General features: G+C 52.5%; 1 protein-coding gene across 1 annotated transcript in view; it reads right to left on the bottom strand.

Annotated features, from left to right (window-relative positions):
* Nucleotides 1-1,015: 1,015 nt before the first annotated feature.
* The window catches only part of Brd1 (bromodomain containing 1), a 69,580-nt gene continuing 54,564 nt past the window's right edge, over nt 1,016-16,031 (bottom strand). The window contains exon 13 of the mRNA XM_078052495.1: nt 1,016-4,597. Within this exon, the coding sequence (XP_077908621.1) occupies nt 4,456-4,597 (142 nt within the window). The 3' untranslated portion in view covers nt 1,016-4,455. The remainder of the gene's footprint in view (nt 4,598-16,031) is intronic.

Below are 16,031 nucleotides of genomic sequence, written 5' to 3'. Positions count from 1 at the left end.
GAGGTCGGGGGGGCCCCCTGGAAGTCCCCAACAGCTGGGGGACTGTGGGCACGCACGCCACACTGGTGCTGCGCAGGACGGCCCGGCGCCGGAGGGCCCAGGGGTCTGTGCACCCCAGATCCCGGCCCGCGAGCCTCGCGCCTGCCGGACCTCGAACCCCCTAAGCTCCCAGAGACGTGGCGGCCGCGGACTGGCCAGCCACTGCCCCCCCCGCGACCCCCGCTGACCCCGGGGTCGCGGGAGGTGAGGCAGAGCGGGCCACCAGGTCTGCGGGCTGGAGCGGGGGGTGTCCCGCGGACCCCCGCCTTTGCTCTTTGATTTGTAGGTCGGATGCTTCCTACGAATTCAAGATGGTGAATGCTTTTTAGGATGCATTTCTTACTTTTATTAGTAAAATCACTGTGTATGCACTGAAATCAGGAAGACCCCGGAGAGGGTGCTGAGGAGTGACCCTGGCCACATTATAGTTCCATTGTGTGCATGTAGGGATACCTAAACACGAATCCCATCAATGGATACAACTCAAAAGCGCCGATAAAAAATGTAGGGGGAAAACACCCCGGAAATGGGCCTTGAGCAGTTTACCATTTGGTCTGGAAAGCCCACAGCGGGGTGGCAAATGGCCACAGCACCCAGCACGCACTGGGTGATTCAGCTGCAGTGGAGAGGCAGCTGACGGGCACACACCCCGAAACACCCCAGGTCTGGAGGCACAGACCTGGAGCCTGCATGGGCACACAGAGCTCCTCACAATCGAGCCACAGGTGTTCCGGATGCCGAGTAGCAGGCCACTGAATGTAGGTGGAGCGACCTTATCTGAAAGGCCACAAGTATTTCCCACCGCAGAGCTTTTTGGATTTGGGACTATTTGCAGACTTAACCCAAAATTCTGAAAATTGAAAAGTTCATTCAGGAATCCAAAAGTTCCTGAGGTGTGAGTCAGAGCCACACAGTGGGGACCCGGGAGCAGATCAACACAGTTCCAGGTCACCAGGAAACCACTCAAAACCACCTGTTGTCAGCTGTTCACCACTGAGATTTATTTTTCCACGGTTTCACGTGTTCAGCTCATGGTCCACCAGCTCCACTGCTCTGGCCTGAGGTCAGGTGGGACATCAGCGTGGAGGACGTGCAGACGGAAGCTGCTCAGTTCATGGTAACCAGGCAGCAAAGAGGAGCAGCTCAAGCAAGGGGCCACCCAAGGACCCACTTTCCTCCCACTGTGCCCACCTGTCTACAGCTTCCACCTCCTCTCAGTCAGCCATTCCAATCATTAATCCATCAAATGGGCTAATGCAGTGATGAGGTCAGACCCCTCGCCGTCCAACCACTTCTCAAAAGCTGTTCCTCTGGACATTACAATGAGGGCCACGCCTTTAACACAGGAGTTTTGGGGGGACATCCCAGATCCAAACCATGACACCACCCAACATGTCATCGCTGGGTTGTCCTCTTATTATCAGGGCTTGGGCATTATTCTTATGTTCTGGATGAGTTCTTTCTCAGACATGATCTGCACACACTTCCTCCACATTCATAGCTCCTCTTTGCATTCTCCTCACAGGGTCAGAGAAATTCTCAATTTCTACAAAGCCCGAGTTATCTCCTCCCTGCCTCCCTCCCGCTCCCTCTCTCTCTGGGATCACACTTTTGGTGCCACATCTAAGGAGCCTTTGCCGAGATCACCAAGGTCTTCTCCTGAGGGTTCTACAGGTCTGTGGCCCCCCTGGAGTTAGTCCTGTGAGTAGTAAAGGCAGGAACAGCCTCGTCTTCCAATGTACGGATATAGGAGCATTCCAGCACCATCTGTAAAGGACCATTCTTGGCTATCAATCATTTCTGCATCTTTGAAAATTAAAAAATAAGGTCGATTTATTGTGGAAGCCTGGATCTTTGGCGTTCTAGTTAGCTTTTCACCACTGCGACCAAAAGGCCTGACAGCGGCTTCACAGAAGGGAGAGTTTATTTGGCTTCAGAGCTGACTCCACAGCTCTGGGCCTCAGCTGAGGCAGGACACCAGAGGAAAGGCACGGTGGCGGTCAGCAGCTCAGGACAAGGCACCGGGAAGCAGAGAGCTCTGCTCTCCAGGGACAAAATACACACCCAAAGGCACAGTCCCCGTGACCACTCCTCCAGCCAGCCCCCCACACACACACACGGTCACCACCCAGGTAATCCACACCGGGGATCAACGCACTGATTAGGTTCTGCAAGGCTCTCCTAACCCATCACTTCACCTCTGAACCTTCTGGCATCGTTTCACAAATGAGCTTTTGGGGACACCTCTCATCCAAACCATAACAAAAACGCAGGTGCACAAATCCTGAAATCATGGTGTGTGGGACCTTCGACTGGCTCTTATTTTGTCTAGCCCTGTTTCCATTTCTATATAAAGTCAGAGTCAGCCTGTCCATTTTCTCTCTCTCCCTTTCACACGCACACACTCACACTCTCACAAAAAAAAAAAAAAAAAAGAACACCGATGACCTGAGTTAGGGTTCTCTCTTGAATCAATCTGAGGACACACACTGCAGCACATCTCTCCAGTGATTCTCTAATATCGGCAATGTTCACAATTTAAAGCTGAAACCTCTTTTACATCTTGGGTCACATTTAACCCAAAGTGTTTCCTATGTGTGATGCTGCCATAAACGATAGTGTTTTGATTTCAATCTGTTAATAGCTGACGTGCATAAACATTACTGTGCTTTGTGTGTTGACCTTGTACCCTTGTGTGGATGATCATGAGAACCATTCCATGCTTTTCATGATGCCTGCTGTAGGATTTTCTGCATAGGTGGCATGCTGTCCCCCTTCCCCATGTGGCATGGAAAGTGACACTTCCCGTTCTGCTCCCTGAGCAGACTCTCTCCACAGAGGCCATGAGTGCGGTTTCCTGTCTGGTTCTTGCTCCTGGGGGCACAGGGATGCAGATGTCCTTTACCTGCTCCCAGTTCTCCTGAGGTGGTGAGGAGAACGGGAGCATCTGTCAGATGACCATATGGTTTTGTCCTTCATTCTATTAACACCAAATATTGCACTGATTTTCAGATGTTAACCCGACATTTGTAATCCTGGGGTGAACCCCACCCGTGTGACCTCATTTGGTTTTATCTATTTTTACACATTGTTGAATTTAAGATTTGTGTGTGTGTGCGTGTGTGATGCTGGGGACTGAACCCAGGGCCTTGTGCATGCAAGGTAAGCACTCTGAGCTATATTCACAGTCCAGAATTTAAGAATTTTTGCATGAAGCAAATATACACTGGAATTCCATCCTACTCTAGTGAGAACGGCAGCCATCAAGAATACAAACAATACTAAATGCTGGGGAGGAAGTGTGGGAAAAGGATCCCTTTCCACAGTTGCTGGGATTGTACTTTAGGACAACCACCATAGAAAGCAGCATAGCGTTTCCTCAAGACTCGGTGTAGAAGCACCCAATGACCCAGCTATACCACTCTTCGGGATTTATCCTCAAGAATTAAAATCAGAATACTATAGTGACACAGAGCACTATAGCAGCACAATACTATAGTGACACAGAGTATGTTCATAGCAGCACAATTCACAATAGCCAATCTTCAGAACCAGCCTGGGTGTCCATCAGCAGATGAATAGGTAAAGAAAATGTGGTATACTTTTGCTACATTGATTTTTTTTACTTGATTTTGTTTCCTGTTTTTCTTTCTTTTATTTGTACCAGATGTTGAACCCAAAGGCACTCAACGGCTGAGCCAACCCCAGCCCTTTTTGTATTTTATTTAGAGACAGGGTCTTGCTGAGCTGCCTATCCCGATCCTCGTGCCTCAGCCTCCCAATCCTGTTTCTTTATCGTTGCTTTCATCTGTATGCTTGCTCTTTCCATGTTCCCAAGGTGCACAGAAGGGACTTGTGACCATCTCTTTTCTAGCACAGACATTTGGTGAGTAAATCTGCAGCAGGGGTGTTCCACAGATATTGAGATAATGAACATTTTTTTATTCATTTCTATTCTATTAAAAATGTTTTCTAGGGGCTGGAGTTGTGGCTCAGTGGTAGAGCGCTTGCCTCGCACATGTGAGGCACTGGGTTCAATCCTCAGCACCAAATAAGGATAAATATAATCAAGATATTTTTTAAAGATTTAAAAGCATGCTTTCTAGCGCTCGGGCATGACTTAGCAGCAGACACTGGCCGAGGAGGCCCTGGGTTCCCTGGTTTGGATGTGAGGGGTCCCCCCAAAGCTCCTGTGATGCAGGAAGGTTCGGAGGAGAAGTGCTTGGACTGGGAGAGCTGTGCCCTGGGTGGCAGCTGCAGGCAGGTGGGCGAGGCTGGAGGAGGTGGGTCCCGGGGCTGCCCCCTTCCAGGGGGCGTCTGTCCTGAGGCCCCTCCCTCCCGGCTCCTTCTGGCTTCTGACCCCACCGTGCGCTGAGCAGCTCTCCTCCCCTGGGCTCTCTGCCATGATGTTCTGCCTTATCCTAGGCCCAGAGCAGAGGAGCCGCCGTCTTCAGACTGAGACCTCTGAAACCGCGAGTCCCAGTGGACCCTCCTTCCTCTAGACCCCTCTTGTGAGGTCTCTGGGTCCCAGCGGCACGGGCTAAAGCACATCCCCCGCCTGTAAAGAGAGAAAAGAGACATTTGCAGTGTTTGGCTTATTTTCTGACTCAGGAATTATTCAGAAGTATATAATTTCATCTCTAAATATTTGGGGGATTTTCAAGCTATTTTTCAGCTCTTGCTCTTCTGTTTCTGTTTTGGATTTTTAAAACTCCCACTGTTCAGAGAACAAGCTTGATTTGGACCTGTTAGGCCTGTTTCACGGCCCAGCACTCGGCCACACCCGGTTCCCTCCCAGAGCCGGAGCCTGCATTCGCTGGGGCTGGGCATCCTGTAAACACGCTGCTCAGCTGGCGTCCCTCGGCTGATGCCAGTGTCCTCCCCTGCCCGGCGGGCTCTGAGGAGGGCACCAAGAAAGCTGACTGCAATGCGGCTTTCTCCTGGGGATTCTTTCAATCACTGCTCTGGGTCAGCTGTCCAGATGAACTGCCCTTGGTCACTGGGAGCTGACCTCTTTATCCCAGATGCACTTTGCCTGGAAATCTTTCCTGAACTTACGTGGTCTTGCCATCAGTATTCTGATGGCCATTAGGATATCTTCTTCCATCTTTCTTATTTTATTTATTTATTTATCTATTTTTTTGATACTGGGGATTGAACCCAGGGACACTCCACCACTGAGCCACATCCCCATCCCTATTTTGTATTTTACTTCAAGACAGGGTCTCAATGAGTTGCCAAGTGCCTCGCCGTTGCTGAGGCTGGCTTTGAACTCGAGATCCTCCTGCCTCAGCCTCTGGAGCAGCTGGGATCACAAGTGTGCGTCACAGAGCCCGGCTCATCTCTTTACTTCTAAGCTCTGCTTCCTCCTGTTAACCATGTGCTCCTCAGGCAGCTGTTGCAGCTTGGATCTGGAACAGCTCCCCGAGGCTCACGTGCTGAAGACTTGAGCCTCAACTTGGCAGTGTTCAGCTGTGGGGCACTGGGGATGCCTGGGTCAGGGCGGCTCTGACCTCACCAGTGGACTAACCCACTGACAGCAGATGCACCTCTGAGAGGTGGTGTTAACTAGGCGGTGGGGTCTGATTGGAGGAAGGAACTCCTCTTGAAAGGGTGTTTCCTTTTAAATTCTTATTGGTACATTATAATCATGCATAATAGTGGGATTCTTTGCAATAGATTCACACAAGCATATCCACGATGTGGTCGATCCCCTTCTCCAGCACCTCCTCCTTCCCTCCCCACACCCCACTCCCAGGTCCCTCTCCTCTGCTCTATGATCCCCCTCAGTCCCTTCCTCTGCCCTACTCCTCTCTAGCTTCCACAGGAGAGGATCCACGCGACCTGTCCTGCGAAGTCTGACTTATTTCACTTAACACAATGTTCTCCAGTTCCATCTATTTTTCTGCCAATGACATGATTTCGTTGTTCTTTGGCATTTTGCTCTTTATGCCTGAGTTAAACTCTGCACCGTGCATATGCCGCATCTTCTTTACCATTTATCCAGCGATGCACACCTCAGCTGGTTTCAGTCTGGCTCTTGCAGGCTGCTATAAAACACGGGTGAGCAGGTACCACTGTAGTATGATGACTTTTATTCTTCAGGACAGAGTGGTACAGCAAGATCATACAGTGTCACCATACCTAGTTTTCTGAGAAACCGCCATACTCATCTCCATGGTGATTGTATTAATTCACAATCTCACCAAGAGGCAAGAGTCGCTTTTTCTCCACACCCTCTCAAGCATTCATCATTTTTATTCTTGCTCATTTCCTCTGTAACCGGAGTATCATGAAATCTCAGTACAGTTTTGACTTACATTTCCCTAATTGCTAATGGTGTTGAACATTTTTTTTTCTTTAAATATCTTTTTTTTTTTAGTTGTGAATGGACACAATATTTATTTAGCATTTTTTGGTTCCGGGGATCGAACCCAGTGCCTCATGCATGCTAGAGGCCAGCGCTCTAACACTGAGCCCCAGCCCCATTTTTTCATTTATTTATGGACCATTTGTGTTTTTCTTTGGAGAAGTGTCTATTTAATTCATTTGCCCAATCTATCGTCTTGTCTTCTCTGTGCTCCTCTGCGTGTGTCCTCCGTTCTGACACCCCTTGGACTAACGTGGTGCTGCCATATTCCTCTTCATCTCTTCTGTTGACTCACTAGCTGTAACTCCTTGATTTCCGGTCTATCACAGTAGCCTGCAGTCTGCCTTGCAGCAGGACTGCACTGGCTCTCAGGGAGTAGAAACTTACAGTCTCCTCCAGCACCTGAGACTTACAGCACCTCTCCTTCCTTCCACCCGAGTTGGCACACCATTTGCTGCTACGCAGATCCTGAACCCCACACCACCTCCTTGTCATGTCTGGTCTGCAGCCTGCTGCTCTGAAGGTTCTTTGAGGTAATGGATGTCTCTGCCGCTCCCATACACATCCATCTTCACCGGCACTGCTGTCACCTGGTCGGTCGGTACTGCGGTGCCATTTCCCTTCTTCCTGAAGGACCTGCTTCATATCCTGGTGGTGCGGGTCTTCCGGGACACACGCTGCTGTGGTTTGGATGTGAGTCAAGTGTCGCACCAGGCTTCCCACGCAGAAACTGGATCCAACTGTGGCATTGAGAGGTGGGCATTTTGAGGGGTAACAGGATTGGATCAGGTCGCCATGGTGGCGCTCTGTGGTTGAACACTGGCGGCTTTATGAGAAGAAGGAAAGACAAAGGCCACATTCAGGTGCTCCCTACCCCTTGCCAGGTGATGCGCTGGGAGGCTACGAGACCGCCAGCAAGAGGGCCGTCCGCGGAGGGAGGGGAGCCTGCAGCCTTGCCCACGACCTGAGCCACGGAGAGTGGTCCTCTCTGCTTTCAGCCACCAGTCTGTGGTGCTGCACCACTGGGAAAGAAAACAGGCCGACCCAGCGCTGCTGGGTTCCCCGTGTCCAGAAGCCTATCTCGCCTTTCATTCCGACATCCGTCTCCCTGGGCAGTGCCCAGGCTGAGGGCAACTTCCTGCTCCACTGTCTCCACTCGGCACAGAAGTCTCTGTCGTTTGATCCCTGTTCATGTCCCCGATTTCAATTTTTTAGCTCGAATTTGAGGCAATTTGTGTACTATGTGCCTGGTGTAGTTTTTGTTGTGCATGTGGAGCTTATTAAGCTTCTTAGAAATTTGAGTTTACATTTTTCATCACATTTGGGTGATTTGGGACTATTATTCCTTAAAAACTGTAACTGTCAATCAGTGGCAAGGAGGTGAAGCCACTAGAAGACTGTTAACTGCTAGTGGAATGTAAAATGAAACAGTCAGGCCATGAAACAGACTGGCAGCTTCTCATGAAGCAAACCTGCACCTACCGTGTCATCCACCAACCCTCCAGGGTGCTGACCAAGAAGAGGAAAACTTACACCCGATGCCATGCCCCAGGCATAGGTACAACAGCTGAACACCAGGAGCTACCCAAACCTGGAGAACGGCTAGACAAGTCACAGGGCGTCTAAAGGCAGGTGCAGCACTGCGACCTGGAGGAACTGGGCACACAGCAAGGCGAGGCCCTCACCTGCACTGTGGCCAGATGGCCACTGGGGCCCTGCAGACCACACTGCACGGGGCCCTGCCTAGGACAAGGTGGATCAGGGCTCTCAGGCCCTGGGGCTGGAAGGGTCAACAAAAGGTGTGTGAGGACGGGCTGTGGAGTGTGTATGTTTACCTTGATCATAGCACTGACCTGTTCTCAAAGCTACTGAGCTGTGCAGGGAAAAGAGGTGAAGTCTACTGTGAGTCTCACCCCACACCTGGCTTTAAAAGGGACTTTACCTTCCAGTTTCCAGTCTGGCAGAGTCCCCACAACCGTGAAAAGCAAGGCACACTGAAAATTCAACAACCCTTTTTAGATGCATTAGAGAAGTGAGGTCGCAAGACCACCCGACTCCAGCTTTGGAGAGACCCAGAGGAGAACAAAGAGGATCACAGTTATGAGAACAGAAACTCAAACCTGCCCGGGAATTAGGCCAGGGCAGAACCCAGATGGAAACTGACCATACGGACAAGTCCAGCACCAGGGAACCAGTCCTGGAGGTCCCCACGTTTCTGAGCTGTACCATGTGTTCTGCAGGGCATCACGGTGAGTCCCCAGGGAAAACACCTGTGTGTTTCTGGCAGGCGAGGAGAGGAACCATTCTGAAATACGTAGAGTGTTCATTTGGTAAAGAGTTCTGTTCTTGCGGCAGCTGCTCAAGGAGCCTGAGAACTGGGCTACACCAGAGCCTCACTGACATGAGGAGAGGACAGTGCCCTCTGCTGCCAGCCAAGGTCTTCCACGTGCACAGAGCGAGTTCCAGCTTCAGCCCCGGACATCCCTCTCACCCATGAGGGCTAAGAAGCTCTTGCAAAGCACACAGCCCATGCCATGCAAGCCACCAAAAGCCTGCAGCTCACCAAAGACCACAGCACAACTCCCCCACCCGGCCCATGCCTCAGCACATCACCACAGGCCCATCTGCTATAGCCCCTTTACCCAGAGCACGACGTCCTGCCTGAAGACGAACTTACCAGGGAAGATTCATGAGAAATCTTACACTAACACAGGGAACAATCTCTGAGCTTGAGGGTACAGAAACCAAAAAGCCTGAATGGAAAAGAGAAAAAAGCCTGAAAAAAAACCCAGAATATCCAAGGACTGTGGATCAACTGCAGAAAGTAGAGAGAGGAGGGGACAGAGTGCAGCAGGCACACAGTGGGACACCAGAAGGAAGAGAGGGGAGGGGACAGAGTGCAGCAGGCACACAGTGGGACACCAGAAGGAAGGGAGAGAGGGAGGGGACAGAGTGCAGCAGGCACACAGTGGGACACCAGAAGGAAGAGAGAGAGGGAGGGGACAGAGTGCAGCAGGCACACAGTGGGACACCAGAAGGAAGAGAGAGAGGAGGGGACAGAGTGCAGCAGGCACACAGTGGGACACCAGAAGGAAGGGAGAGAGGAGGGGACAGAGTGCAGCAGGCACACAGTGGGACACCAGAAGGAAGGCAGAGAGGGGAGGGGACAGAGTGCAGCAGGCACACAGTGGGACACCAGAAGGAAGAGAGAGGAGGGGACAGAGTGCAGCAGGCACACAGTGGGACACCAGAAGGAAGAGAGAGAGGAGGGGACAGAGTGCAGCAGGCACACAGTGGGACACCAGAAGGAAGAGAGAGAGGAGGGGACAGAGTGCAGCAGGCACACAGTGGGACACCAGAAGGAAGAGAGAGAGGAGGGGACAGAGTGCAGCAGGCACACAGTGGGACACCAGAAGGAAGAGAGAGAGGAGGGGACAGAGTGCAGCAGGCACACAGTGGGACACCAGAAGGAAGGGAGAGAGGAGGGGACAGAGTGCAGCAGGCACACAGTGGGACACCAGAAGGAAGGGAGAGGAGGGGACAGAGTGCAGCAGGCACACAGTGGGACACCAGAAGGAAGGGAGAGAGGAGGGGACAGAGTGCAGCAGGCACACAGTGGGACACCAGAAGGAAGGGAGAGAGGAGGGGACAGAGTGCAGCAGGCACACAGTGGGACACCAGAAGGAAGAGAGAGAGGAGGGGACAGAGTACAGCAGGCACACAGTGGGACACCAGAAGGAAGAGAGAGAGGAGGGGACAGAGTGCAGCAGGCACACAGTGGGACACCAGAAGGAAGGGAGAGAGGAGGGGACAGAGTGCAGCAGGCACACAGTGGGACACCAGAAGGAAGAGAGAGAGGAGGGGACAGAGTGCAGCAGGCACACAGTGGGACACCAGAAGGAAGGGAGAGAGGAGGGGACAGAGTGCAGCAGGCACACAGTGGGACACCAGAAGGAAGAGAGAGAGGGAGGGGACAGAGTGCAGCAGGCACACAGTGGGACACCAGAAGGAAGAGAGAGAGGGAGGGGACAGAGTGCAGCAGGCACACAGTGGGACACCAGAAGGAAGAGAGAGAGGAGGGGACAGAGTGCAGCAGGCACACAGTGGGACACCAGAAGGGAGAGAGAGAGGGAGGGGACAGAGTGCAGCAGGCACACAGTGGGACACCAGAAGGAAGAGAGAGAGGAGGGGACAGAGTGCAGCAGGCACACAGTGGGACACCAGAAGGAAGAGAGAGGGAGGGGACAGAGTGCAGCAGGCACACAGTGGGACACCAGAAGGAAGGGAGAGAGGAGGGGACAGAGTGCAGCAGGCACACAGTGGGACACCAGAAGGAAGGGAGAGAGAGGAGGGGACAGAGTGCAGCAGGCACACAGTGGGACACCAGAAGGAAGAGAGAGAGGGAGGGGACAGAGTGCAGCAGGCACACAGTGGGACACCAGAAGGAAGAGAGAGAGGGAGGGGACAGAGTGCAGCAGGCACACAGTGGGACACCAGAAGGAAGGGAGAGAGGGAGGGGACAGAGTGCAGCAGGCACACAGTGGGACACCAGAAGGAAGAGAGAGAGGGAGGGGACAGAGTGCAGCAGGCACACAGTGGGACACCAGAAGGAAGAGAGAGAGGAGGGGACAGAGTGCAGCAGGCACACAGTGGGACACCAGAAGGAAGAGAGAGAGGAGGGGACAGAGTGCAGCAGGCACACAGTGGGACACCAGAAGGAAGAGAGAGGGAGGGGACAGAGTGCAGCAGGCACACAGTGGGACACCAGAAGGAAGAGAGAGAGGAGGGGACAGAGTGCAGCAGGCACACAGTGGGACACCAGAAGGAAGGGAGAGAGGGAGGGGACAGAGTGCAGCAGGCACACAGTGGGACACCAGAAGGAAGAGAGAGAGGAGGGGACAGAGTGCAGCAGGCACACAGTGGGACACCAGAAGGAAGGGAGAGAGGGAGGGGACAGAGTGCAGCAGGCACACAGTGGGACACCAGAAGGAAGAGAGAGGAGGGGACAGAGTGCAGCAGGCACACAGTGGGACACCAGAAGGAAGGGAGAGAGGAGGGGACAGAGTGCAGCAGGCACACAGTGGGACACCAGAAGGAAGAGAGAGAGGAGGGGACAGAGTGCAGCAGGCACACAGTGGGACACCAGAAGGAAGAGAGAGAGGAGGGGACAGAGTACAGCAGGCACACAGTGGGACACCAGAAGGAAGGGAGAGAGGAGGGGACAGAGTGCAGCAGGCACACAGTGGGACACCAGAAGGAAGAGAGAGAGGAGGGGACAGAGTGCAGCAGGCACACAGTGGGACACCAGAAGGAAGGGAGAGAGGAGGGGACAGAGTGCAGCAGGCACACAGTGGGACACCAGAAGGAAGGGAGAGAGGAGGGGACAGAGTGCAGCAGGCACACAGTGGGACACCAGAAGGAAGAGAGAGAGGAGGGGACAGAGTGCAGCAGGCACACAGTGGGACACCAGAAGGAAGGGAGAGGGGAGGGGACAGAGTGCAGCAGGCACACAGTGGGACACCAGAAGGAAGGGAGAGGGAGGGGACAGAGTGCAGCAGGCACACAGTGGGACACCAGAAGGAAGGGAGAGAGGGAGGGGACAGAGTGCAGCAGGCACACAGTGGGACACCAGAAGGAAGGGAGAGAGGAGGGGACAGAGTGCAGCAGGCACACAGTGGGACACCAGAAGGAAGAGAGAGAGGAGGGGACAGAGTGCAGCAGGCACACAGTGGGACACCAGAAGGAAGGGAGAGAGAGGAGGGGACAGAGTGCAGCAGGCACACAGTGGGACACCAGAAGGAAGGGAGAGAGAGGAGGGGACAGAGTGCAGCAGGCACACAGTGGGACACCAGAAGGAAGAGAGAGAGGAGGGGACAGAGTGCAGCAGGCACACAGTGGGACACCAGAAGGAAGAGAGAGAGGAGGGGACAGAGTACAGCAGGCACACAGTGGGACACCAGAAGGAAGAGAGAGAGGAGGGGACAGAGTGCAGCAGGCACACAGTGGGACACCAGAAGGAAGGGAGAGAGGAGGGGACAGAGTGCAGCAGGCACACAGTGGGACACCAGAAGGAAGGGAGAGAGGAGGGGACAGAGTGCAGCAGGCACACAGTGGGACACCAGAAGGAAGGGAGAGAGGAGGGGACAGAGTGCAGCAGGCACACAGTGGGACACCAGAAGGAAGGGAGAGAGGAGGGGACAGAGTGCAGCAGGCACACAGTGGGACACCAGAAGGAAGGGAGAGAGGGAGGGGACAGAGTGCAGCAGGCACACAGTGGGACACCAGAAGGAAGGGAGAGAGGAGGGGACAGAGTGCAGCAGGCACACAGTGGGACACCAGAAGGAAGAGAGAGAGGAGGGGACAGAGTGCAGCAGGCACACAGTGGGACACCAGAAGGAAGGGAGAGAGGGGAGGGGACAGAGTGCAGCAGGCACACAGTGGGACACCAGAAGGAAGGGAGAGAGAGGAGGGGACAGAGTGCAGCAGGCACACAGTGGGACACCAGAAGGAAGAGAGAGAGGAGGGGACAGAGTGCAGCAGGCACACAGTGGGACACCAGAAGGAAGAGAGAGAGGAGGGGACAGAGTACAGCAGGCACACAGTGGGACACCAGAAGGAAGGGAGAGAGGAGGGGACAGAGTGCAGCAGGCACACAGTGGGACACCAGAAGGAAGGGAGAGAGGAGGGGACAGAGTGCAGCAGGCACACAGTGGGACACCAGAAGGAAGAGAGAGAGGAGGGGACAGAGTACAGCAGGCACACAGTGGGACACCAGAAGGAAGGGAGAGAGAGGAGGGGACAGAGTGCAGCAGGCACACAGTGGGACACCAGAAGGAAGGGAGAGAGGAGGGGACAGAGTGCAGCAGGCACACAGTGGGACACCAGAAGGAAGAGAGAGAGGAGGGGACAGAGTGCAGCAGGCACACAGTGGGACACCAGAAGGAAGAGAGAGAGGGAGGGGACAGAGTGCAGCAGGCACACAGTGGGACACCAGAAGGAAGAGAGGGGAGGGGACAGAGTGCAGCAGGCACACAGTGGGACACCAGAAGGAAGAGAGAGGAGGGGACAGAGTGCAGCAGGCACACAGTGGGACACCAGAAGGAAGGGAGAGAGGAGGGGACAGAGTGCAGCAGGCACACAGTGGGACACCAGAAGGAAGGGAGAGAGGAGGGGACAGAGTGCAGCAGGCACACAGTGGGACACCAGAAGGAAAGAGAGAGGAGGGGACAGAGTGCAGCAGGCACACAGTGGGACACCAGAAGGAAGGGAGAGAGGAGGGGACAGAGTGCAGCAGGCACACAGTGGGACACCAGAAGGAAGGGAGAGAGGGAGGGGACAGAGTGCAGCAGGCACACAGTGGGACACCAGAAGGAAGGGAGAGAGAGGAGGGGACAGAGTGCAGCAGGCACACAGTGGGACACCAGAAGGAAGGGAGAGAGAGGGAGGGGACAGAGTGCAGCAGGCACACAGTGGGACACCAGAAGGAAGGGAGAGAGGAGGGGACAGAGTGCAGCAGGCACACAGTGGGACACCAGAAGGAAGGGAGAGAGGAGGGGACAGAGTGCAGCAGGCACACAGTGGGACACCAGAAGGAAGGGAGAGAGGAGGGGACAAAGTACAGAAGGAAAGGGGGGGATATTTGAAACAATGATGACTAAGACTGTCCCCAACTGTGGTTGGATACCAAACCACATTCCGGGAACCTCAAGGAGCACGCAGCAGGATAAATGGGAGAAATTAAGAATGACACTTATAATCATATTCAAACTACAGAAAAATCAAAGACAAAACGTCCTGAAAAAAGGGTAAACACCATACCTGAAAGGAAACAGAGACATGAATTACATCTGGTGTCTCATCAGCAACCACATGGCCAGGAAGACAGGGGGACAAGTCACTTAAAATGTCTAGAGAATAGCACCAGACTAGAACTCTGTGCTCTGAAAACTAACTCATCCTTAAAGTGTGAAGGAGAAATAAAGACGTTCTCAAAATCTGACACTAGTGAGCAGGAGACCTGCCTTGCAAAAACAAGTCAAAAGAAGTTCAGACCCAGGCAAAGGAAGAGCATCAAAGGTGAGATTAAAAACCTCTTCTTTCTCCATCAAGCTAGTAGACAATATTCACAATAACAGCCACACCGTACTTAAGGGTGTATGCCTGCGTACATAACCAACATACACACATCTTTGCACACACCCAATATAAACACCCAGGATACACACAGAAGCACACACACATGACTGAGTACACTACATATGAGCAAATATGTACACATAATCACTGGGGCTTAAAATGAAGGAGAAGGACCTGAATTACAGTCAGGTCCTTAGGTAAAATCAAGACGGGGAAGTCCTGTGTGACGGTGTTTCAGTCGGTGACAACTGCAGGTACCAGCAACCCCATGAGGTCACCCAGGACATCAGGCCACCTTAGTTTGTGTGTGCGCACCGCACAACAGTGACATCAACTCATGATGATGCCCTTCTCAAAAATCCGCCCCCTGGTTCGGCAGTGAATGGCTGTACTGCCTGTGAAGCGTTAGATGGTGGAGTGTGCAGCGTGACTGGAATGTCACCTTGGAGTGCTTGTGAATGTTTATTAAAACTCTACGGAAAACACTTTAAAGAATAAAAATGAGTATGAATAACAGGCTAGGAAAGTAAAGAAAATGGAATCATAAGATTTTCAATCACAACTACAAAAGGTAGAAAAAGAACAGAAGAAAAATAGGAGCAAAGAGCAAGGATAACAAATAGAAAATGATAATAAATGCGGTTAATACGTACTATTTATTACTTATATTTATCATAGCTACATCAATCATTACTTTGAGTGTTAGCAGTTAAGACAATGAAAAGACAGATGTGGTCAGTGGAACATCAAACAAGACCCAAGTACACACTGTCTGTAGGAAACACTGTGAATACGAAGACACAAATAGACTGAAAGTGAAGGATAAAGTGATGGCAGGTTCACACCAACTGAAAGGAAGTGGAAGAAGCTGTCATCATTCCCAACAGAGCAGACTGTTCAGCAAGAGAGGTGTCGGTGCACAAAGTGGGTGTCACTCGACCATAAAGGGCTCAGTTTTCCGAGACAATGAAACAGCCCTCAGTGTGTATATGCCTAAGGAGTGTCAAGATGTGTGAGGCAAGACTGACAGAGCCAAGGGGAGACGGGCCACAACACCCTCTGTCAGTCACTCAACAATGCCCTGGCCCAAGGGGTATGTAGAGACCACTCAGCCCAACAAGAGAGACATATTCTTCTCAAGCGCACGCAGAATGCTCAAAATAGACCACACTGTGAGCCATAAAGCTCAGTCCCACAAAATGGAATTGAACTATAATGCAGTAACAGGAAAAGCAGAGAACCCCAAAATACTGGGGAATCAAACAACATACTTCTAAATATAGCTGACAAAATAAATCAAAGAATATTTTAAACCAAAACTTATAAAAATTAAAAAAAAAAAAAAGAAAATCACAAAACTGACAACACTCAAACTTCAGCTACATTCACAGGGAGGGACTCTCAAATAACTGAACTTAGAACACTCACCTAGCACGTGCAAGGCCCTGGGTTCAATCCTCAGCACCACGTAAAAATAAGTTCAATA

The sequence above is a fragment of the Ictidomys tridecemlineatus genome, chromosome 6 (genome assembly GCF_052094955.1).
Source record: "Ictidomys tridecemlineatus isolate mIctTri1 chromosome 6, mIctTri1.hap1, whole genome shotgun sequence".
Lineage (NCBI taxonomy): Eukaryota > Metazoa > Chordata > Mammalia > Rodentia > Sciuridae > Ictidomys > Ictidomys tridecemlineatus.
The sequence above is the reverse complement of the archived record's forward strand: the minus strand, read 5'-3'. Positions and strand labels throughout refer to the sequence as shown.